The sequence below is a fragment of the Chelon labrosus genome, assembly GCF_963514085.1.
Source record: "Chelon labrosus genome assembly, chromosome: 19".
Taxonomy (NCBI): Eukaryota; Metazoa; Chordata; class Actinopteri; order Mugiliformes; family Mugilidae; genus Chelon; species Chelon labrosus.
The window spans coordinates 20,359,937-20,386,802 of NC_140352.1; the positions used below are offsets into that span (position 1 = coordinate 20,359,937).

General features: G+C 42.7%; 1 protein-coding gene across 1 annotated transcript in view; it reads right to left on the bottom strand.

Moving 5' to 3' along the window:
• Nucleotides 1-26,866, bottom strand: part of ankfn1b (ankyrin repeat and fibronectin type III domain containing 1b) — a 97,301-nt gene that overhangs the window by 38,648 nt on the left and 31,787 nt on the right. Inside the window, exon 3 of the mRNA XM_084567506.1 lies at nt 4,430-4,470. Within this exon, the coding sequence (XP_084423632.1) occupies nt 4,430-4,470 (41 nt within the window). The remainder of the gene's footprint in view (nt 1-4,429; nt 4,471-26,866) is intronic.

Below are 26,866 nucleotides of genomic sequence, written 5' to 3' on the forward strand. Positions count from 1 at the left end.
GACCAACTTGTGACAATACAATGTTCTGCTGGGAAACTTTTAGACCTGGCATTCATGTGGATGTTACTTAGACATGTACCACCCACCTAGACCAGACCAGGCACCCCCACCCCATAGCAATGACACTCCTTGATGGCAGCACCCATCCCCAGCAGGATGCAGCCTGACACAGACACACACACAAAAACGCTTTAGGAACAACACAAAAAACATGAAGAACAGCACAAGGTGTTGACCTGGCCTCCAAATTCACTAGATCCCAAACTGATCAAGTATCTGTGGGATGATCCACAGAGGCCCCTCCCCTCAACCCATAGGACCCAAAGGCCCCCACTAACAACATCCTGTTGCCAGACACCACAGGACACCCTCAGAAGGCCCATGTCCATTCTCTGATGAGTCACAACTGTTTTGGAGGCACAAGGGAGACCTACACAATATTAAGAATGTGGTCATAATGTTATACCTGATTGGTGTATAGAGTTTTAGACTTTAACAGAAAAAGTTTAAATGTTTTTAAGCAATTAAGTGCTGAGAAAGTTAGTAACCCATTATCTTTTCAAAACTGTCCAGGCAACGTCACTTAATGTCAAAAACTATGATTAATGAAGGGCAACATGAAATTCATTTGTATCGGCAAACTGAAACATAAACTGAGCTAGTATAAAGCTCAGTTTATGTTTCAGTTTGTCAATACAGTATATTCAACTGAAATATAATCGGAAAAATCAGTTTCCACCCGGGAAAAGTGCCCCTCAAGTCGTAACAACAACTCAAAAAGTCACTGAAATGTTAGTCCAATACACTTTAAATCAGAGACATGGTTGGAGAACAACTCACCCACCTCACGTATACACATACACACCTATGTACATCCCGCACATATGAGAACAATTACATGGCATGCTCCTGTGAATAAATTAGTCTAATTAAATTCTCTCTTCCCTGACATCTGTGCCTAAATCCCTCCCTGATTATTCCCTTCTTCCTCCACTGTCTGCACACAGCATGCATAGGAAAGATGAGCAAAGACAGTAAAGCTCTGTGTTACAATTCTAAAAAGTGCATAAAATACAGGCCTTGTGTGTGTATATAAGAAGTGTTAACTGCAGCCATTGCATCCAAAGAGTGAACTCATTGTGAGTAAACTGAAACTAAAGCTGGGGCAGAGTACAGCAACGAAATATGTTGATTTAGAGGATTTTGGAATAAAAGCCCCACTGCCAGTTAAAAGTGAGACAAATCAATAGACGACTATTAACAGTTACCTTTATCCATGCATCCTTGCTGGAAATGTCAGAAATGTGCCTCTGAGATATCAAAATATACGGAATGTAAAGTGAGACATTTTAGCACATCTGGTTATGAGTTTTACAGAAGCATTCTGGACCACTTGTAAATGGTCCAGCGATTACCCGCTAAAGCCTGTAAAAAGAATGCTGCAGAGGTCCAAGTAGGATGTAGTAAAAGCATGAATGATATGATATTCTCCAGAGCAATAGGCCTGCATTGACAAGAATCAGAGGAGATCAAATTTTTGACAGCAGCCTGACGGGGGGACAAGCACGGTTTGCATTTGCATTGAGTTTCAGGAAATGACTGGACATACAATCTTTATGGAATTTGAGCAGTTAAATAAAATAATTTTGCTGACATTTTGAGGCCAGTATAACTAAACAGTCTTGACATTGTAGTACTGTGCTATATCTACACAACTACTGATCATATTTTGCAATGGAAAGCAGATCAGAAAGCAGAATAGGCGCCAAGGCCTGGAGAAAGTGATTGTAAACATCGCTGAGGAACCGATAACACATATGGGATGTTAAACACCACGTAACACAGCAACTAAATGTCGAGCTGAAATGCCTGTGTCTTATCATTTGCTCCTCAGGTTAATGATAGCTTCGTGATGAAGGACATGCTCACATATGCGTGTGCATAATGTTTTGAATTTACTCTGCTCTATGTGAACTCATTCACCATCAGTGTTTTAAATCAGTGTGTGGCTGTGAATGCCGAACAGTCCTCTTTCCCTCCTCCTAACGCAGACTGCTGTTACTTGACATCCCACGTTGGCTCTGCTGATGCCTCTCTTGAATACAGCTGCTTGTCTCCTGGCAACAGATGTCTCAGAGTCTGCCACACTGAGTGCTCGCTGCGCCAGCGCACCGACACATTAGGCATGACAAAAGAACGTATGTTGAATCTATAATGCAATACCTAATCAGTGACTTCTGGAGCTGAAGCCTCAAACACGCAGCACACACTTCCACAGCGATGGACAGAAAACGGTCAGTCTTTGTGTATTTCAAATTTTCAGTCAACGTGCGAACTTCTGAGTCAGAGAAGGTTCTTCGATTGAGCCTGATTATGTCTCTGCCTTTCGTGTTCATTTAAGTTCCAACAAAATTGCAGCTGGGCATCTTTAGGATATCACACACACACACCTCACACCTTTACTCATACACGCCTCCATGTTTCATAAGAAGAGGTTTGTTGCTATGAAACCATGGGAACACAGACAGTTCAAATATGCATCTCAAGGCTGTATTTTACTAAAACAAGCACATAATTCTACCCAAAACTGTCTGTACAAAGATAAACAATCAATAAATTCAACAGTACGTACTTAGACGTACTCAAGACATGGGTACACTCAGCGAAGCTTACATTAGAGGAATAAGTCCCCACATTCTCCTAATAAGCCACTCTGAGAAACAGACAGGAGATACGATATGTTGTGAACATGTGTATGTGTGACAGTGGCTTTGGTTGCCTGGAAACTAAAACATATCGCTAATTTTGTTTGACTTAAGTTCCCATCCCACTTGTACCGTCACACTGATATTCTGGGCACCTCAAGTCTTGGTTTGGTTTCTATATTTTTCACACGTTCTTAGATTTAAAAGACATTTTCTCCATCACAAGGTTTGTTTTTCTTCCTATTATACGCTCCGACATAAAGTAGGAAATGTTACTGGAAAGCAGAGATGGTGTAAACAGTAAAGCCAAGAGTAACTGAGAGAAAATTGCAAGACAAAACGGAAGTGCACATTAGGAGCGTTTCACCAACTGGTAACAAAGCTGCGCAGTATCAGCAGTTGGCGTTGTGGGCTACGTTACGCATGGCTGTATGCTTATAACCAGAGCAGAAGAAGTAGTTCTAGAAGTAGAAGTAGAAGTAGTTCTTGTCTGTACTTGAGTTCTTGTGGACTTGTAAAGCATCACCAATTCCAATCACCAACCCAGAGTTGATCCCAGTGTATTTGAATGAATGTGTAGATGTGTCATTGAGACTGTAAAGCGCTTTGAAGACCAATAGCGCTACATAATTACAAGCCTATTTGTCATTCTTGTCCTCCTGTTTTATCAATTAAGCTTGTGGAGCTAACTTAAGTGGACTTGGGAAAACTAGGTATCCCAGAATGCATTTTGCAGGAATCAGTTAGGCTGCTGGTTCAATTACAGAATGACCGTACTGCGTCCTCCCGTCTGTACTACAGTGTCTAAGTCCAAACCACCAAATACGCAAGTCTGAAATTCATGTACTGGGGTATTTATAAACAGTCAGTGCCGTCTTTTTCTTCTACAGGAGCTAAACAGTCCCATGATTTAACTGTTAGCGTTGTTAGAAAGTGCAAAAAGACTGCAAATAGCACAATTGAGTATATGTAATAGTAGCAGATCAGAAAACAGATGTTTCTCACTAAAACTATGATACAGCACAGTCCTCTTGTTGTCTTCCTCTGGCACTGAATTTTGTTGATGCTGGCTACATTTTGTTAAGAAACAGGGTTTGTGGTGAACAGTGCCATTTCTCAGTGAGAAGGTCCAAGGTGTGAATCACAAACCTACAGAAGGTGTCACAGTCAACATAACACTTGGCAGAGACATTCAGTTACACAATAAACACAAACTCCTCTGATTTTCCTTCCACAAAAACAGAATCCCACCGTTAATGGTTTCACAAAACCGATTTAAGCTGCTCCAAAATCTGTGAATGTGTTTGCTCCTATTCGCCGATTGTGACCAATCCAAGGACCGAGCTGAACGACTGGAATAGCCAAGAAGTATTACTGCTATGAATGGAATATGGGTCAGGATTATGCAGACTTAGCTTGATTTGAAACACACAAACACACGGAAATTACATCTAAACAAGATGATTTTGGTCTAATTCTTCAGTAATATGGGTTACCTTGGAGAACTAGCTGCCTAATGTTGTAGTCACACCGGGAAATTAGACACAATCTGTTCCAAAATACAATAATGTCTTTTGTTCTTATGGCAATGTTTGTGTCTTCCACAACCAAACAAAAGTATTGTTTTTCTTTCTAAAAGCAGTGTTCCCTTTAGCCTTTAGCAGACAGAAAAGAGCAATAAGCGCAGGATGAGGACAGAGGACAGGTGAATAAAAGGGACTTACTTCTTATTCTGATTCTCCTTTCTATCAGCGGAGCCCAGACTCTGGAAACAAGAAAAGAGGAACACACATTAGAAACACCATGAAGGAGTTTGTGGTCTTCCATTATTAAGTCTCAAAGAGAACACTACTCTCCACGCTGTAAAACCTTGGTATTGTTCAGAGGGCATTTACACCTAACATAAATACACACTGACTCTGTATTGTTGCATTATAATAGCCTTGGCTGTCCTCAGATGGCTTCATGTAGTTATCAGAGAGCATGTTGAATGCAAAATTGGCAACCAAACAGCTACGGTATAACTGAATAATAGCACTAATAACAGGAACAGTACAGCGGGAGAAGTATATTGCGGCAAGAACTTTTTGCGTAAGAACTAGATACAAAATAGAGGGCAGAGGGATTGCACAAAACATATTGCAAACAATTAAAGCGTCAGTAAGTTAATTACCCTGAAAAACAATCCAGTCGCCAAACACAAATATACCCTGCTTTTCCCTTAATTGAGTTTGGATTATTACAGTTGAGGTGATCGACAGTTAATGTTTGTCTCAGTCCTCCCACTAATCTGAAGCTTTACCTTCTAGGCAACACCAATCAAATGATCACTGCCACCCTGTAAGATCCAATTACATGGCTAATGACCTTGTCTCCAGTGAAAAATAATTAGCTCCCTTGGTACAATTACAAACACTTATCCAGTGGATTTAGTTTATGTGCGTGCATTTATCAAACTAGCGGCTGTTTGCATGTGTGTTTCAAAAGAATACTGAGTACGCAGAGAGGGAGGGAGAGAGAGAGAGAGAGAGAGGGAGAGAGTTAAAAAGCCATTTCCCTGATGATCAAGTCAACCAAGTTCAGAAACTCCCAGTGCAAAATTAATACTTCCTGCCAGCTCTGCTCAACAGGACACTTTTGAATGCATCCCCCCCCGGCAGAGCCAACCTATTGGGCACACATGCACAGAGCACACACTTGACACAAAAACACACCTATACATGCAGGTGGAGACACACAAATAGTATCCCCCTGCTGTCCAAATGTTGTGGAGGTGTGCAGCACTCGGAGGTGACACATGCTGCGACAAACACAAGCACACACACACACGCAAGATATCCAACACATGAACACACATACCCCACTGGCCTTAGGCGGGAGGCATTTTTGGAGTGAAATCGTGGAGCTGTTTTTTTTTTTTTATTTTCATCCTTGGAAATAACACTAACCCATTATCCTAAAAGCACCTAATGGCACCTTGGTGCTCAGTTGAGAAACTGAGCCCTAAATGGAACGGCCAATACTGTCAATTATCTGACAACATTTTCAGCTTGTAGTCCGGTGTAACCCGTTGCATTTACTTACTAGTAAGTCAGATGACAATCTGATGTAACTGTTCTCTGTTCTTCTGCTAAAATCAAGGGATAGCAACTGGCTGGGTGGCGGATTTCTCCTAACTAGGAAATGTGTTCTGCTAGTTCTAGTGCTAAAACAGTGCTGGCAAATACTACCATATCTGGTTTTAATACCTTAAATTCCAAGTTAAACTACAGATAAATAGTAGAATAAGTAGATACATTGCCATGTGAAATATGGTAGTGGGTATATATCTGTGAAGGTTCGAGGACAAAGAGGACAAAGTCAAAAAGTCTCCTCCAACAACAGGTAAATATCTAGTCTTTAACATCCACCAGTCCTTTAGAACTGAATTATGGAGTGGCAAAACGTCTCCAAGAAACTCTACAAGTCCAGTTGTCTTTCTTTTACCTTTCTGGATGATAGTGGCTACAAGACTTACACCTGTGACCTTCTCAAGATCATAGTCATTGCACCAAAATCCATTATTTTTCTTCTAAAACCCCAATACTGGATAGAGGAACTCAACACTGAACCATCACCATCTGTGCTAAGATGACGCCAAACGTCTAAAAAAAATGATGGCTTTGCAGATACTGGACAACAGAAACAATAAGTGGAATTGTGCCAGCAAGTGCAGCACTGCTGCAATTTGTGGAAAAAAAGCACACAGAGTTGTTTTTGCAGATACCTGGCATCTGAGTTAGATGTTCAGGGAGAAGGGACAATCCAAAGCCTGAAAACAAACAGTGCCCCATCTTATTTATCTGAGATGCTAACCTTTCGTGAGTGTGGCAGGGCTTTAAGGTCTTCTAACCAACCCTTACTGGAAGCGCCCAGGTCAAAATTTAAACACTGAGGTGACTGAGCCTTTTCAGTTGCTGCACACAGGCTCTGGAATAAGCTCCCCACTGGCATGCGTCTCATCACTGACCTGGGACTCTTCAAATCTAAACTTAAAACTTATTTATTTAGAATGGCTTTTAGTACCCGGTAGTTTGGTGACACTTTTATTTTATTTTACTTTTTTATTTTTTATCTTACTTTTACTCATGTTTTTTTTAATCGTTGTTTGATCTCTTGTAAAGCACTTTGGTTCACCTGTGGTTTGTTGTATAGTAAATAAAGTACATTACATTACTTTCACTGAGGAAGTCACACTCTTCAAACTTATTTAACCACCTTCAAGTTAGCTATCTTGGTCTGTACAGGGTGACTGGTTGTTAACTAACACGTTGACACTATGCTGATATCCTCTTACTGGTATTGTTTGCAGATTGCAACAGCTGCATCTGTTGTTCAAAAAGGCTAATGCTGAGCGTATAACAGGTATATTTCTCAGGCTTCTGAATCAGTTGATGAGATTGTAAACTTCGGAGCACCGTCCCTCTGGATTGGTTTCTTGTTATACAGATACTAAAAAGCCAAAACACATCACAAGAAACAACGTGAAAAGATTACACTTATTGGTTAGTTGTGCCTGGGGCAAGAGCAAGAAAGTCAATACAGGAAGAAGCCGCGTGAAGAGCATGTATCACTGAAAGAAAAACAGCAATGTAATTCAATTCAATACCAAACACTAGCAGGGATGGCATTTTCTCATAGCCTTGAATACTGTATTGTCTGTTTATACAGACTATTGAACAGAAAAAGGGAGCTAATGACTACAGTTGTGGTGCAGACTCGGAGGGTAGGCCTAGAACCAGATGAGTTTGAAACTAGACTAAGTGCAGTTGTTTAGGTCAGCAGCCAAGTGCAATCATTGTGTTAATATGAGCCTAAATGAACCGTACCAAATGGTTATGCTATAGTTTCATTCAAATGAACTAAACTGTGCAGGTGTGGAAGCACCCTTAAGTCTTGGTTGAGCTGTTTGACTTCCTGTCTGCCCTCCACACAAACAAATGACATGAAAGAAAAAAAAATAAACAGACTGTCTCATATTCTAATAATGCGAATAGTCAGGACTATTTACTCACACAAATAGTTTTAAACCTTTAAAAAGAAGTGACAAAAAGGTACTCCCTCCCTTTGAATCCAACTGAACATCAGAGAGAACTGTTGCTTTGGGTGTGAGTGTGTTTGTGTGTGCGCCCTTTTATGTGAGCAGCACAGTGACATTTTGACCAGCAAGTGACTCCTCTTCTCTGGAGCTAGCTCAGGTGGGTATGACCTCGTGCGCTTTTATGTGTGCGATGCACTGACATTTTGACAGGCCTCTGACTTCTTTGTACATATATAGTTTGTCTACAGGTTTCATAATTCCTGGTGGGGAATTATGAAACCTGTAGATGTCACTCCTTATGGCAAATATGGCATATCACGCCTGACAACTGTCATTTTTAACACCTTAGTCAATTATCTTAATGACAGAGGGAGTGTGTATGATTTAGTTAGCTGTAGGACATATTTCTGGCAGGTGTACACAAGATGAGACAACAGCTTAAAATTGTATGTAAAAAAGTACTAACAAGTGAGAGATAATCAAAAAAAAAATCTTCAATCCTTCATTTAGATATATCAGCAGCATCTTACTGTATATGTATGAAAGCAGATGTGTGAGCACATACCTTTACAGCAGCTACCAAAAAAACCTGGTATACCCTCACAGCTGTGAAATCACTGTGACGGTACATGCTGTGTTCTTGCCAAATGCCTCAAAAGCATAAATCCTCTCAACATGTGCTACTTCAAATACTGACTCACAAGCAAAGATGAGTGCACGAGGAGTAAAATGTAAAAATACACATTTAGCAAAAATGCACAAGGATCCAAGCATCGTATTTGTAGAATGCCTTCATTCAGCGCCCATAAATTCCAGCATACACACATACCTGTCAAGTCCAACCCAGTGAACCCAGTCGGAGAACGGTACTCCACTCTCCCTGTCTTGCCGTTCTCTCTTGCTTCCAGAACCTAAAGTCCTCACCGTGCTGTTTCGGCGGCGACTCTAATTGCTGTTCACCTGTTCAACTTCAACTCTTCAGCTCTGTTTCCCTGCCTCCTCGTGCAACTCTCTCTGTGTTCCTCGCTTTCTGTCTAAAGCTCTTGGTCACACGAAGGTTTGCGAAGCTTGCTCCAATGGTGGCTGCTACCGCCACTGACTTGTTGTACTTTAATTGTAGTTGCTAGGCGATAAGCTTCTCCAATTCTGCTCACAGAGTGAAGGGGAGGACAGGAGAGGAGAGGAGGGGAGAGGGAGAGAGTGGGAGAATAGGTGGTGGTGGGGTGGAGGAAATGCTCATTATAGAAACAGTAGCCTAAAAGGGATGATCGGCAGAGAGGAGGGGAAAGGTTTTGAGGAGTGTGCAGATGATAGACATGGATGGATGGAGGAGTGGAGACCTCAGGTGAACTTCCTTGTTTTTCCATCTGGGACCACCTTGTGCAACTTGAAGCACTTAATCCAGAGCAACAGCTGACTTGAAGGATTTGCCATGAATACTTTTAAATGGACAATGGCATGTCAAGAATGCCTGCACACACATTTCCACAAATTTTCTGCCTACGTATCAAAGACCTTTTGTTTGGGTTGGGATTTGTCTCCTGCTCATTAAACGTAGAACAACAGACACAGCAACATCAGCAGTAAGGAAACCATAAGCTAATGATCTATTCAAGCACTTTGTCACAGCCCTCTGGTCCTAATTATCGTTTTTCCAAGTGCACAGGTGTCTAAAGCTGCTTAAATCTATTCACAGTGAGTTGCACTGCAAATGTAATCCCACGACATTGTTGCAGTAGTCACACTGAATAATATGTCATCTGGCACAATGTGTGACTACTCCAACTAAAGGGGCACAAAGGAAGCAACTGGCATCAATGTGACAGCAAGAGACCATGGGATTTTAATGAAGATCAGTAAGAAACCAATACAGCTGACTGACATGTGATGCAAACGCAGAATTCTCCAAACGTTTACCACAACAAAACACCGTCCACGACTTTCCTGCCAACAAAGTCACCATGCTGATATGGGGCTTGGAGCGTTGGGTGAAACCAGATGGATCTGCACCGTTGCTGACAGTATTTTTTATTTTTTTCAGACAGAGAGCAGCGACAGCAAGTATATTTTGCAGATCCATAATGAACGTCTAAAAGCTGGACTGGGTCAACTACTGTAAGAGACAGCGGGGTAAAATTATACCTGAAAAAATTGGGCTTTGCTCTGTCTATACACTATCAATATTTTTATGTGCTGCTGTGTTTCTCTAGGAAACATTTGGGAACTCTAGGAAACGTTTTTTCTTCTAACAGCATCTTCCATATATCGTGGTTATTTTAACAAATTTATTATAAAATCATGATCAGCTCTATACATTTAGAATTCAGCTGAAATAATTGCGCTTGTTCGTTAAGACCTATTGATCATGACTGGTGTCAGTCAATGTCTGCAGGACACACACAAGAGTAAGTTGCTGATCTAGAGGTTGAGTGGCAGTTTAAGTACTCTTACACACATGAAAACCAACATTAATAGACAATATCTTACACTCACAGGAAACCACTTAGACCTTTATCTCTCATGTCAATATAAATCAATTTAGTGATGAAATGTACATTGTGCTGAGCAGCTGTTGACCTTTAGCACGACTGTGGGTGACTGCTGTGGGCGAGTTTCTGTGTGTATATGTGTATGTATGTGTGAATATGGCGTATTATGACTCACTGTGTGTTTTCAGTATCTGTGGGCACACACCAATCCCTGCCACCTCATTGTCCAGTGAGTGAGTACTGTGCAGCACAGGGCTGTATAGGGAACATTACTCATAGCTGGTGGAAATGTCAAACACATTGGCAATGTGCTGAAAAGCTACACAGGAAATACTGTCATACTTACTTTATTTTATAGCCTCCCTTTTCTACTTGCGTCCATCTATACCACTGCCCACTCTTGCCTTCCTCAGCAACAATAAAAAAAGAATAGAAAAAAAATCCACCTGCCAATTGGAGCGGCTGTGACTAGATGAGATGCAAGCACCCAGCTTGAGCCACTGAGGGGCCACAGCAGGTCGGCCCATCACCTGCCAGTCAGAAGAAGCTTTTCTAATTATATCTCACACCATCACACACACACACAGGCCAATTCATGTAGATGCAAATGCACACAGCGCTCCTTCTCCGATGCGCACACCACCACACATATATTTAGCAACTTCCTTGAAGGGCTCTCAGTGGGTTCCTGGTGGCCTTTTAGTTCATCCTTCCTTTGCAGGCTCATGGGAGACGAGTGTGACAGCTGGCATCAGGATACAAAGCAGCAAGTCTCCCGATCGCAATTCAATAAAACTACAACTTAATAATTAGACCGAAATTGTGAGGGTTCGTACATGAATGTGTTGGAATAAATGGTAAATTATAGTATATAAGATGATTTGATGGACACTCTATAAATATGTGTTAAATGATGTTTATTAACATAAAACACAGCTTCAGATCTTTTAATATTTCACTGTACCACTTAAAAAAAAGAGTGAACAGGGTTTTGAGATACCACAGCTGTGTCCAACAGGCAGTAATTGGCCAGTAAATTAGGCAAAATGTGACTTTTTTTGACATTTACAACTATCTTTTGCCCTCTGAGAGGTGTTACATAATCAGGGTCAGTGCATTTTTACTGCTTAATCAATCTGCACAGATCAACACAGCACGGAAAAGAACAACAACCGCTCACGGCCGTCAACTCCTCCGCATCTCTTTTGAGAAAAAGGGGTGAAAAGGTGAACAAGAGGGTGAGATAAAAAGAAAAAGAAAGCTCTGACTCTTTATTGTTTTGATTAGAGGCTATTGTGTTTAATACTTTGTGGTGGAAATATATCCTGATAAAAGAAAAATCTAATCAATTTGTTAATGCTGGTCAAAAACTTTCCAGTAATCATTCACTGTTTCTGGGTTTAATAAAAACTATTTATTTTTTTAAGTAGTCTGAACTGCGATAAACCCAAACAAATACAAAGATGATGTGGAGAATACGAACAGTGTGTTCCGTCTCTGTTTCTTGCGCTAATCCACTTTCCACTCTAGTGTTAGACAGAATTAATAGGGCTCTTAAAAAATGCAGACACTTCTGAGGCACAGCAAAAAGAAAGAAAAAAAACAGATGACTGGGGTGGCTGACAGACAGATGCATCAACAGCAGAAGAATTAGTCAGAAGAACTAATAGAAAGTGACATGAGTAGGGAGGCAGCTACTCAGGCAGTGCAGGTGGACAGGTGTATGCTAGGAGAGAAAACTGCAGGGTGACTGAAATATTTGTGTGTACTTCCTGGTGTCACTGACCAATCAAAACATGTCAACAGCAGTGGGTGATGAGGGAGTGACAGGGTGGGTCTTTCCCCCCCTCTCCCTCACTGTCTCCACACTTTTACAATGTCATTATTTGTATAGGATTCCCCCTCCCAAATCGTGCGGTCTGGGGACCAAAGGGACCAAAACATGGCTCATAAATCAACACAGACTATGGATATTTACCCATAAATCACTGCGGCGGAGCCACCTACAATCAGACTAATAGGGCTGGAAGACGTGCTGTCATCCAAGCCATGATGTCACCAAGCCTGAGCCTGTGGGTGTTGATGTTGGTGGTGGGTCTCTGGTTCTGTGTGTGTGTGTGTGTGTGTGTATGGGGGGATGCCTGCATATGTGGCTGTGGGTCCGTAGCTATGTGCGTGCGTGTCTGTGTGTAGGGGGTTGTCTGAGTATGTGGTGGTAGGTCTACAGTTCTGCTTGTGTAAGTGTCTGTGGTGAGTGTGTGTGTGGTGTATGTGGGAGGCATGATGTCTGTTTATATGGGTTTGCGGGTACCGGGGTGGCCAATGTGTGTGTGTGTGTGTGTGTGCGCGCATGCGTGGATCTGTACGTCAGTATATACTTTCATCATGTCTCTGAATTTACATGTACCTATTACATTTGTCTATATATACACACAGGACTTTACACACTCGAGTAAAACACACACACGGGTCTTGTGGTTATTGCTGGCTTACAATGGGTGTGGGATTCCATAGAGAAAATCTAAACAAGTCGAGCGGTTAGCACGGGTCTGCCACGTTTCCACACAATGGTGCTCATTGACATAAATAACTGGGGACTTTGTGAAATGGGACACCCATTAACTTCTCCTCCACAGATAATTGCCCATTAGATCTTGGAAGAGCACTGGATTGAGAAATAACTCAACTCTGACGCTAAATGCAACTTGTAATAATAAAAAAGTCACATTGTGAAAGGGGCCTGGAATCCGTTAAGATGGGTTGGCTTTTTGTACCATCATCCAGCCAAGCACTTGGATTATCAACAAAGAAAATGATGGCTTGTTGCAGAGGCTCTGCAGTCTGTGCCTTTGCTTAAGCCGTGCTTTGAACATGGAAAAGATGATGACAACAAGGGGGGAAAAAAAGAAGACAAAGAAGAAGAGAACTGCAAATTAGAAAATAAGATGAAAGGCAAGAGGAAATTGTTCCAGAAGAAGCTGAAAAATATAGTAGTGAGAGAACAGAAGCAGAAAAAAATGGTAGTTTAGTAAAGAAATCAAAGAAAAATGTGAATAAAACCAAGAAAAACTGGTTCCAAGAAAACTTGTTTTACAAGTTTGAGCTACACTTCAGTCAAGTAATTATAGGCAATTATGATGACTAATAAACGCCTGCAATGCATCCAGTACTGACGTCACGCATGACGTCCACAATTTACTTATAGACACCAGCACCAACAGCCTTCACCTTCAATGAATCAGAACACATGGTTTTGTTGTCAGCCCCACATACTCCCTGGAAATTGATGTGCCCGTGTCAGCACTTCACTTCCACTTAATGTCATCTCACTCACTCTCTGCCCATGCTCCCATTTGTATGTGTCACAACAACAGCATGACGATGGGACAAATGATCCAGAGTACATGACTCATTCACAAAAGCAAATGCCACCTGCCTACATCCCTCAGAGCGTACCACACACAATGCTATAACAGACGCATCAACACGGGGTGAGTCAATTTTGATGTAAAATATGATGACGATGATTATCAGCAAAGATCAACTCCGGGTTAAATATAGATCAGCAGGCAGTGACACATCAGGCTGGCCCCGCTTGGCCGCAATTTGCGTCAAATTCCACGTGTCAACAATCGTACTCCTAATGTGCATCACATATTTCACATAATGTTCAAGGTGTTTAACTGATTTCACAGGATCTTATCCATGTTTCTTCCTCCAAGGCTGCCAGTGACATAATGGCGTCTATAAATATATACATATTATGCTAACACACGCGCATTTATATTCACTCCACCTCCACATGCCAATAGCAATGGCTCTATTTATTTTCCCTCATTAGTTTTAAATGGCCCATCCAGACGTTGCTGTGGCCCTGCTTTTAATCACTGGAGAAAGCTCAGCCCCGCGCTGGCTTCGTCCTCTTTGATGTCCCCAGTCAGTCCACCAGCCAACCAGCGAGTCTCTCCCCCCCCTCCCTTCCTGCTACTGCAGACAGCAGCCCACTCTGCTGCACTTTGCAAAGCTCCTTTCAAATTGAGTCATACATCTATCAAAATAATGTAATAAGCATTCAGATCACTTTTTAATTAGTACAAGCTAAGGGCACTGAGGAAAATTACAGGGATGTTTAAAAGTTGTGTGTCTACTCACTGTACAAAGTGACTGCTTAGCAAAACACACGCCAGACTGTAGCGGTGCACTTGACTACAACGGCCATATTTGAAATTAAAAATCTTTATTGTTAGTTGCACAAGTTAAATTATGACAGTTATAACTGGGGTGCATTTCTAAAATACATCTAGTGCATAAGTTAGAGAGTAACAGAGAAAAGGTCCCATTACATAACTATACTTTGAACGTGAGACATGGTATTTAGAGCAGTAATCATCACACAACAGAAGACTTCACAGAGGTGAGGTTAAGAGGTCAAACTAAACGTTTATCACAATGGGAGTTTTAATCATATCTCTACAACTATTAAGCTGTATAGGAAACTAGCAATTAAGGGTTTGACATATGTGGCCAAGGAAGCTCTGTTTCATTTTTTTTTTTCTAAATAACCTTTCCCTTGACATCTTCCAGCAAACAGAGGTCCATGGTTTTTGTTCGACAGCTAGTGATTATTTCATGACGTTATTTTCACAGTCATTTATCCAGGGGCTATTAGAGATTCCAAAAAATGGATCAGTGTTTCCATCCTATTTTTTCCCTATCCACGGGATGAGGGATTGGCAAGAATGGTGTTCTTAACCCTTAGGAATCTTAGCCTATTATGGTAGTTTTTGAATACTTTTGATTTTGCCTTTACATACCGCATGAAAAAATGTTTACCATACGCAACTTCACCTACTTTAACCCACTTTGGCACCTTCTGATCCTGATCCACCTCTCTGGTATATTCATTACGTAGAATAGTATCAGCTGATTCAACCGCTTTTCCACCATCCCACTTTTAGGCACGGTCATAGCCTAGCAAAGGTCAAGTCACCTTCTGACAGCAACAAATCCACTAGAAGCTGGAAGGACTGCCTGAAGATGCAACTTGGACTACAGCAGTGACGCACCAAGCCGCCGTTCGGCCATTTGCAGGTGTGTGGCCGTCAGCGTGTCTCTGTGACTCTGGTTTACTGTGTGTCCTGCCCCATTGTCACCATTTAGAAATAGAGACAAATAGACACTACTGACACCTGCTGTTATGAAGAGTTACTTCCTTCAAATTAGGTGCAGAAAGTAGGAGCTCAAGAGTTCAAGTGTAACTCTTCAGTCCGGACACAGGTCACTTGAGGTGACGACACAGTCTACCTTTGCTGCCACTAGTTCTTTAATGTGGGTTTGGTGTGTCCGTACCTCTACAGGTTGGATGACATATATTGCGAGAAATGTCATATGATGTACTTAAATGCACGGTAGCTAAAAAGACTACGTACCCATGGCATGCAAAAAACTAATAACTAAAATATCTCTATGCTATCACGTTTTTTTTTCATACCGTAAAGCACTTTCCAGTAATAAATGTTGGTTTCTTCAGCGTCCTCACAAGTTTTCATGTCAGTGTTTTCAACACGATAGCAGGGGGTTGGGCCACAGACACTAGTCCGATGCTAATGAAGTGTGTTAAGAAGAAAAATAAGCCTCTGATAAGAATGACATCACCACAGTATGACCTGCTTCAACACGCGAAGCCTGAACATACGCTTTTAGCAAGGATCACACTTCATTGCGGTGGATGACTGGACTTGCGCCTTCATTTGGAACAAATAAAAGAGAAAATACTGGAGAGAAATTAATAATTCATTCCAATTTAACTTCATGTCATCACCCTATTTTCCGATTACAGAGAGAGAGAAAATGTTTAGCTGTCGGGGTTCGGACATTTGCATCAGGTTTAAATGGTGCATTTGCTGTGATAGTACTAGTTGGTACAGCGTAATACTAATGAGTGTGTGTGATCCCGAAGTGATTTATTCCATTTTAATACAGCATGTTTGCCTTGGAGCATCATATGTATTTGGTCATGAGACATTAACTGAGTAGAAAACATGCTGAAAAATGAGCTCGCTGACGTGTGTGTGTTTGAGCACTGTATGTGCTCGAGTGTGTGTGTGTGTGTGCGTCTCTGTGAGTGAGCGTGTGTTCACTGCAAGAGTCTTGAGGCCCATGCTGTCACTCAGCCCAGCTCGCAGGGTGGTCCAAACACTGAGCCCTCTTTACTCAGTCACACACACACAAGCACATGCACGCAAACAAACAAACACTCACTGGTGTACATGTAATGACATACGTAACAAAGTATACATAAATATATGGCCGTATATATGACCATAATGAAGCAATCAAATAACCTCAGCGCTTCCCCTCTTCCTGTCCTAAACCGTACAGCTAAATATACTGCCACAGACTCCATCACACAGCAGCAGAAACGAAGAGTCCAGAGGAGAGAAACAGCGCTACACAGCAACCCTTTCATGCTTCACATTTCTTGTGGCGAAAGGTTTCACTGGAAGGATGCTAAGTTTGACAGCATGGTGTATTAGCCAGTAAGTGAGTGTCTTTTGGCAGTTTCTTTTTGGTAAGTCGGTGAGGTAAATCAGCAGCACTGACGTAGTGGTAAATGGGGATGTTTGCCGGCCTGCTCAGCCAGAATTTCACTATTAATTCATAATCTACGACTACTGTAAACTCTCATCAGTGGAGGAAATCTAATGCAAAATCTGCCAATAGCAACTTAACACTTCAGCTCGGGTTCTTGTTTTTCAGTGAAGTAAATGAGGCCTTCCACTGATTGAATCTGTTAAACCAGGCAATAAATTAGCATTACATTACATGGTAAATAATTAACTAGTAAGGACAATTCAGCATGCACGCTAATAGGAACTGGCAACTGGAGGTGGGCCATATTGTGCACCTTCTTTTTGCACTGATTTCTTTCACGATGCAGGCCACTTGACTAAATGAAGGTTAACTCGTCTTGAGTGGTTGCCATCTTATCGATTGGTTGTGAGCAGCAGAATTTAAAATTGCAAATAATTAACCTGTAAAGCTCAATTTACACCGTACACAAATAGGAAGTGAGAGAGCTGGTCCATATGACACACGGTCCTGTTGCACTGATTTCTTAAAGAAAACAGGGACTAAATGAATCCTATGGAACAGTAGTTAATGGATCACATTTAAGAACTATAACACATTATTTAGGCTGCAAATGGAGTCGTCCTTCATCTGAACCCATCAGACTCTTTCTAAAGTAGTATTGGAAAGTCCTCCTTACAGCTTATTGCTCACCAAAGCACTCAACATGATTTGGAAAGAGCTTTGAAGAAAGAATAATGTTATTTCAGCCATGTCTAAAATGGCTCAAAGCATACCGTGCACACATCATGAATATATTGGCAACTTCAGGTTGTTGGAGTGACAGTGGTCCAACACTTTTTCGCAGTTTTATCGGTGCAAATTAACAAATCTAAATATTTCTGATGACAGCTTGTCATGTAAATAGCAACCAGGTATTCATTTAAAAGTATTGCTCTCCTTTAGCTCCACCACTCACCACTTCACACACACACAAATTTGTGATTAATAGCAGAATCATGGCGTTAAACTAAAAAGGGTGAAGAAAAAAAGCATCCCCATCAGTATGTAACTGTGACTGGCTCAAAGAAACACGAAATGTACGATCAATGTGACACAAAAGTTGATGATGTGTGATCTTTTGTGAAAAATGAAGAAGTGAATCTTCTTGACATTACCTCTCAGAATCATAGACGTTTAGTCAGAGCACTTACTTTGTAACGATGAAGAGATAGTTTAAAAGAACTTCAAACACAAGAAAATGTTCCTTTCATGAGTACCAGACCATGGCTTGATTTTCCATATCTGTTCCTCCAAAAGACAACAAGCCACAAAGTGAGCTCACGAGTGATTTATTTGGGCTATTAGCTCTGATGTATCTGGATTAGCTCTACTTTCGTCTTTCAGGTGAGGGGGAAATGAGTCATTAATATTTGTGCTACGCTACAGTTCTCCTGCAGCATCACAGCTTGCACAGCAGGAAGTACAAGGCTCCCTCCCCTCCTTGCTATTAGACATTCACTGAACAAATACTGCAAATTAGCCCCGCTTCCCCCACAAAATGGTAATAAGCCATAATTGCCTGTAATCTGAATACATTAGTTCTAAGAGGGTCCTGTTGCTTTTGTGTGCAATCACGGTAGAGCTTGAGGACTAAAATATAAAGGTAAGGAGTACGCATCGTGGTCTGCAAGCCACCAAGGGTTTGGTACGGCTCATGAATTATATATGCTGCATTACACAACACATAAACACTGTACATATGATATCAGTCTATGTTTATGAATCTCAATTAGATCAAATGAGCTGCAAATAAAAAAAATGTGGTTTCTGACATTTCAGGGGTTTTCTGGGATTTTCTGGTGCTTGTAAGATGCAAGGGACCATCTGAGATTGAAAGTAACTGTTGAGAGTTACCAGATTGACATGATATCTACCGCCACAACTGATAGATTGGATCATTTACAGTCCTGCAGGAGACTTTGGACCAGATCCTGCAAGGCTCTTGATATTTCCCCAGACCACTTCTTCACTTAACTGTTGTTTTTATTATTAGAGTCAGTTAGAATTGTGTCTTTTCTTTCTGGCATTCTTTTCCTCTTTTATTTTGTTATTGCATCCCTTTATTTCTCTGGGACTCTCTAGAGTTAGAGGCGCCATTGTGTTCTTGTGGCTTGTTTACGAGGAACACTCATTCGCCCAGTGAGGTTTGGCTTGCTTGTGCAAGGAGGGGGGGAGAAATATGAATGAATTTACTCCAACCCTAAACTTCTAGCCTTTATTCCCAAAGTCTCCCATCATCGTTCTTCCTCTCTACATGCTCCTCAGCAGCCTCCAGTCACACTTTTCCACTGGTGTGTGTGTGTGTGTGTGTGTGTGTGTCAGTGAGAGTGTATTTTTGTGAAGCCAGAGGGGCAGCCAACACTGGCCAGAGGCTCATTTTTGTGGCCAGCCCAGTGTGTATCCCGACGGCTTGCAGGCGTCTCGGGGGCCAGCTCCTCCTTCCAGCTCCATTCCCTCACCCTAGGGCCTCTCCAGAGAGCCTCTACGAGCAGCCATTGCTTAGTAATTTCGAGATTCTCCAGGACAAAAAGAAGTGCTTAGTTTCAAGCGTATATTAAAAATGACAGGCTGTGTTTGTGAGACCTGTTGGGAAGAGGACGATGAGGAAAGGAGGGGGGAAAGTCATTAATCCAAAAACTGGAAAGAACATTGGGAGTGGGTTTTACGGCTGATTTGGCGATGGGAAGCCTTGGACTAACATGTAATGGTATCTCGCCAAAAAATTCAAGGTTAGAAATGTCTGCCTGCTTCCCTAGCTGCTGATGGCCATGTTCTCTATCTCTCTCTGTGCAAAGCTCATAGAGTAGTTGCCATAGAGACCCACAATATTGCCTATTCTGGGACTCTGGGTTATTATTAAAAGAGTAAACCAAACTCAAACATGCTGAACCAGGACAGATATCTATATTTATCCCCACCAGGCGAGAAGACATGTAAAACTGTGTTGGAACTACAGAAGCTGTATCAGTTATTAATATCCATAACTTGTATCATGAGGAATAGGAGCCAGGGACAGGATGTGGCTAGAATCGTAAACCAAAAGAAAACAAAAAAACATTTGGAGTGTTTCAAAGAGCTGATCTCTATCTCAATAGTTCACGTGGAAAACAAATAAAATGGCACATGGTTTTAGAAAAGTTCACAAGTTCAGGACATCAGTGAAGGAAGGGGGTGGTATTTGATTTCTCGCTGACACAAGAGGAAAAAGTCGGGGGTTGATGAGCCAGACCAAGAGGTAGAGAGAGACAGGGCACGGAGACAGCAGCATCCTCTGCTTCACACCTCATCTTTCCCACGGTATTTGGTTTGTTTACAAGCAGGAGTCAGTGACAGGTTCATTCCTTGTATCCTGGCACCAACCAACGCCAGGTAGGAGGCCGCCAGGCTGGACTCCGAGGCCTTCCTGCCGCTCAAAGCCCCACACAGGCCAGCATAACCAACAAGCTGGGATTTCCATGACTTGACAAACCCCTCCACAACCCCTGCCTGACACCAAGACTTTCTTCTTCCTCTTTGCTGTCTCATTCTCCAGCCCCCCCTTCCTTTCCATTTTTGGCATGCCTTCATCTCTCCAAGGGGCTACAGTAACCGTGAAAGAGCAGGACCCACACTGGAGGTCTCTCCTACTCTCCCCCTCTCACTTGCGTCTAATCGTTTCTGCAGTTTGTGCTGTTTTGGCGTTGCTGTCCGGATGCTGATACCCAAGACAGCAAACCTAACCCCTGCTGACTCCACACTGCCACACACACCCCAGAAACAACCCCCACCCTTCAGTAAGCCTCAAATCTCAACAACCATCTCCCTCCCAAGTCTGGTTTACCCCCACCCCATTCCCTTCACAAGCATTTTTTTTTCACCTGCTCTACTTTATAGTGTTTGTGTGCGCTGAGACATCCGTGAATGGCTAGCTATTTTGAGCACGTGGAACATGGCATCAATGCCGGATCGCATCCACAAGATTTCCCCTATGTGCACCCGACTACCATACCACGCTCGCCGTCCCCAGCTAAAGCATTTATGCATGCTGGCTCATGTGTCTTGCCCAGTAGCAGTCACAGAGTCTGGAGAACATTTCGCTTCGTCACAACAGGCCAGGAGCGTTTTGAAACACTGGTATCTGGTGCACAACAGGGTGAAACGGAGATGGCCTGGCCAGACAAGCAAGAATAATTCTTATTCTAAAGTAGCTTCCAGAAAGGGCAATGCTTTTCCAATACAAATCTACAAAAGTTTTCCTCTTAATATCAAAACAGAAACTGTGTAATTGTAGTGGCATGTTTAAGTAAAGAGAATATAAATATTTCATGATCACAAGCATCTAGTACTGCATGAATGACCCAGACTGTGTCAAGTCTTCCTACTCTGCAAATAATAGACTGAAAGCAACAGAAAAAATGAAGCGAAAGACTTGGAGACTGGGTCTAAGATATTCTGCGTTCCCCATAACATGCCTTCCAGTCCTTTGAAGGAACAAATGCCACAGTCTCTGCAGAGCTACCTCTTGTAAATAATCGAAAGTCTGGGCGCCACCTCAGAATCTCCCGTTCCCCAGGAAAGGCTGATGGGTATAATGTCTGATGGTTTTTTTTTATTGTTATTTGGATGTGGGGTGTTGAGAGACGGCAGAATAAGGCCAAGTCCACATGTACCAAAACGATCCCCCCCCCGTTTTCCCTGGCATCGTTTCAAGAATATTTGTGTACAAACGGATCCATCTCAACACGACTCAACACGCTACTTCATATACCAGGCCTATAGGTGGCGCTGTTTCAGTTGAAGTCGTGTTTCAGACGAAGTTGTCCCACCAACTGCTGGTTCTACCTGCTCGAACCCAAAATCTTCTCCTAGTTGCCCTCCTGGTAGCCCTTCGCGGTGGATGTAAAATGTTGCTTATGTGGTTGTCCATCAGCCTTTTTTGCTCAGCGTGGTGGCACAGGAGCATGATATTTTGCCCTAGTAACCCTAATAGGCTCAATATCTTCTCCAGCAGGAACACGAGCATGTAGTCCGCCATTGTTGTTGATGTTGTTGTGAGACGTCTCGCGCAAGTATGCGTCTTCGCCATCCAAACGAATGCTCAAGGGCTGCGTTTGAGAATTTTTTCACCCTGGGACCAGGTTTCAGAAAACTCCGTTTTAAGGCAATGCGTTTACAGGATTCGTTTGGACGATCGGCCAAAACGATGCAAAACATCTGCGTTTAAACCAAAAAGCGTCTCCGTGTGGATGGCCCCTAAGGCAAGGAAAGGGAGGGAAGAAGGGGGAGGGAGAGAGGGGCAAGCAGCCCTGCTCTTGCATCATCACTAGAGTATTGAACACTGCCTAGCTCACCTAGGCAGTATTCAGTACAGGCAGGGTACACACATGGCTGAGGAAGTGAATAAGTACTCCTCACCTGATTCCATCTTCACTCATTTGTTATTCATACCAGCTTTGACCACCAGCACAACCAACATATTTTGTAGGGTTGTTTTTTTCAATCACGTCCCAAAACCCTTACTTTGGAAGGTAGCTGGATTCTTGCCGGACTCACAAAAATCACATGACAGTCTGCTTTTCCATACTTCATTTTTGTCATTTTGCAGAGCTGACAATCATCACTCCTAAGTGCGTTGTTACATACAAAGATGGCAAGAACTGGCTATAAATATGACTACTATGTAGCTAGTTACACTGACCATTTACTCGCTTTCAAAATTCAAAATGAAGTCTCTTTCTTCAGTGCCTTTGTTCGAACTTCGTATATTTTGCTGTGTTTCTGACACATGTAGTCCAATGGAATACAGCAAGAATATTAGTAGGGCTGCGTATAGCATCACTGGTGTGACCATGTGTGTGTGCAGGTCCTTGTGCATGTGCACCAAGTAAACAAAAAGGGAGTCCACTAATAGGAAAACTGCTTCATAGTGCTAGTGGAAGTAAAAAACTCCACAGGGAACCTTTGAGGTTTGGTGCAAATGAAAGAATACCAAGAGACTGACTACAATGTCTGGGAGTTTTTCCCATTACATGGGATGCAAGGGCTTTCAGGTCTGGTCCTTGACTTCCAAAACAAGGTTTATGGGCTAGACAAGGGTCTAGCTGAGTGTGACTATGGAAAACAGGTTTTGGTTTAAACAGGCCTGGCATAATGGAAAGAGGGAGAGTAGGGGAGACATGAGAGAAGGGAAGAAAAAGCATGAAGGATGAGGCAGGGAAGAGCAGAAGCAGAGAGAACATGAGAATGTTTGCAGTTATGTTGCTATGTCATAGAGAGGGAGGGAAAGAGATACAGTTCATACTATACCATAGTCAACCAAAAGAAGTGCTGCTGATAGACTGCCATTTAAAAGCGCACAGAACACTTGAACTCAGTGACATATGTTCTCGTCACAGTGGATGTGACACATAAACACACACATGTCCCCATCGCATGCAGCTTGTGGAATGAGACTGCAATGACAACTGTGTATAAGTGCTCGACATTCCACAGGGCTTGCAGCAGACAAATACAGTACATAACACAGGGGGGCTAAATGAGCTTTGTGCTGCAAAGGCCGGGGAAGCTAAACTTGACCTGCCCTTTGGCCCAACATGAACACAGCCACCAAGACTTGTGAATCTGGTAAGGGAACAGTCTTTGCTTCACTGTGCAATCCATATTACCTAACCAGTTTCAATCGATATTATCCAACAGACGGCATACAATGTCAATTTTATTCAGTTTGCGTATCGAATTTCAGGCCCAAATGTTGAACAAACTGCTCACGTGTAGAATGGGATGCTGTGTAAAAGGTACAATACACTAGCCAACTTGACAAGCAGCTCAACATGACAGACAGCCGGCCTGCTGCAGAGAGCTAAGCTGTGAGGGAAAGGTAAGGCAGACAAAAAACCAGACGAAAAGCTTTTAAAGGAAGCTGTTAGCCCGTAATGTGTTTAGTTTCTTGGTGGGTTTTCTAAAAGCTGACATGAAACATAAACGTTTGAATTTATCGTCAAATGTTCTAACAGAATTTGGGTTGTGGGGGTGGTAGTGCCAAGGGTTCTCAGGGAATTGGGTTTAGTTTGGATAAGAAAAGAACAACAGAAGACCTCACACCATCCTTATATGTGAACAGTTTTTGAGTCTGCGCTAACATTTATGTTTACTGCAAGGAATAACTGTGTTCTCTTCCCTGTAGTCTTGTACTTGAGCCACAGAATGAACCAAAAACAAGTTTCCTATACCCGGGTATGAGTAAAAGAAGATGGCTAAATCAATGTGTGTTCCAGGCAGCTGAACCGAATTCCTAAGACCCTTTTCATCCAGATTTACTGATTGGCTCATTGGCACAGCTGGCACTGCCACTGACCCCTCCAGCACATCCAGCCTCTCAAATTCCCTATTGGGCAGGAGATACACAACAACAATTATCCATTCATACTTAAGCAGCACAGACATGAATGGAAGGAGAAAACTGGGCAGAGGCAGTTCCGTCTGCTGGCGGCTACCAAGGAGATGTAGGTTGATTGGAGGACTGCAGTCAACTTACATCATCCCATTTTACGCATCCAGGACATCCGGTTAATTGTCTAGAGCAGAGCAGTTAAATGTTCTGGGCCAATAACAGTATAGTTTCAGGACTACGCAGCTGTACACATATATGTTAATGTAGCTTCCTGCAGTGTAGCCCTCTTAAAAAGTAATAAAGTCCGGTGTGCGAAAAATGACATAATGTATGTTGAGAGTATAGCAGTCTAACTAAACTAAATGGTCAAAACTGAAACTTTGTCATAAAAAAAAAATAAAAAAATCCCAGAGTAAAGCTTGTTCTAAGAGTAAATTCTGAAGATTAAATTGAGTGCATCATTGCATTGTATTGCTTTTAATTTGTGGGGCACTGCAGCACAGTCACTATGATGAGCTGTGGCTGGTCACAGCAGTTTGTCAGCCTCTAGTGGTTACCTGTAAAACCACAACAGTAACTACTGACACTGGAGGAGCATGCAGTGACAACTATTTCCCACATAGCCAACACAATTCACATACAGCATAATGTATGTTGTTACATTAACGCCGTTTAACTGACCACACTGGAAATAGGTGCCACAGATAATGAGGAAAAGCTGGTTAGGTCAGTGATTCTGTGGTATTGTAAGTGCACATTGTCATTGTCACAGGATAGCAACCTCTGAGTGTGGTCATATTGTTCTCGACTCCCACTCCTATGAGTGAAAATGTGCTCTCAGTTAACACAGTGCTCACTTATTGAGCCGGTGTCATGCTCCGTGCACAATGAAAGGCTGAAACTGTGAGATTCTGTTGCCTTTCACATTGTTTCATACATCAGCTCCCATTCATTAAGCCATTCATCTTTCACACTCATCCCTCCTTCTGTTTCATACTTCTGTGTCACTGTCCCCAGTGGGTTAGTGTCTCGAAGTTCCATCTGTCAGCACCATCCATGGGGGTGACAGAGCGGATGAGGCCCAGGGGAGAGACATCAAACGTGGGATGCTGGCCTTGGTTCTGCCCCCATCCTATCTCTATTTGAGCTGCTGGCCCCTCCATCTGTCTGCGCATGATTTGGAGTTGGCTGTCGCAGGAAAGAAAGAAAGGCCCTCCACCAATGACAAATGACAATCTCAGAATAAACACACAAGTGAGGGAGGGGAGGAGAAAAAGCTGATTCACTCTTTCATCATCCATCAGCCTCTGTTGGTCTTCTCATTAACCTCTGGTCTCTGGCCCTGACTCTCTTCTGGTGCCTGTCACTCATTTTCTTTCTTTTCACTCATTCTCCCACTTTTGTGATGACAGAAGGCAATTTGTCCTTTTCAAGTTCATCACATCTTATGGAGTTATATGTTTTTACTGCACATAGTCAACTGAGTTCCTCATCACTTTTTCCTGTTATCACAAATTCATTCATTCCTTAATTAATTTGCGAAGCTGAGGTAAAACAAGCTAACCTACAGCATGGATGTGTTTTAATGCTGGATGCATGGATATCGCCAGCAGCAAATTATGATTGCATACCAAAAGTGTGTCGACTCACTCTCTACTCTAGCTCTCAGCACCAGCTAAAACCTGCAGCCAACATGCCGAGCCTCGCTGATCCCAGTGCCGGCTCAACCAAACACACACATGACAGATGCCTCATCTGCTGCAGCGCAGGCATTCAGAGCATCTCCTCCGACACCAAAGGCATATTCCTTTTATAACCAGCAGGGATTAGGGCCCATTGGAGGAAGCTAGCATGTGCACTGGCCTTAGGCGGCTTGCAGATAAAAAAGCATCTCAAATTGAATCAATAACCACCAGCCGCCAACTAATCCCGCCTAGCCCCCATAAACACCACTACAGCAGTCCCCTGCAAACCCCTGCCAAAGCCTTAGTCCAGTTCCACCGCACCCGAGATCCAGACCCCTTCATCTTTTTATAACTGCACCCTAGGGCCATGCAGGGGTGCTCAGGTGAGGGCTTTCAGCCAGGATAGGGTGAGCTGTATATTCAGAGCGAAGGGGGATGAAGGGGTACACACGTTCGCCCAGGTAATCCGACAGCAGACAGGCCAGCTTTGGACTGCACGGCGACTGGCAGCCGGAGAAAAGTGGACAGCTGATGTGGGTCGAGCCCATCCACAGAACGCCAGACGGGATAAAGAGATATAAGCCCCCCCTCATGCTCAGTCCTCCCCTTTGTCCCCCAACCATACACCCATGTCATCCCAAAGCTCTTTCATCTTCTGACCCAGTGGGTGCTAAAGCAAACTTTCCACATTGGCTCTCTAGGGTCTGGGCATTGTGAAATTGTGGAGACATCTTCTCCGTTCTCAGCGCCTCAAAGAACGGGTGATGGATTCAGTCAAGGGGTGTGGTGGATTCAGACGCTAGTGTCAGCTTAGCAGCATAATTAGGAGGCAGGCTGGTTCATCCTGTGTGATGACTGTATAAAATCTACCATAATAAAAAGTCCAGCTAATTTTGATGCTGATG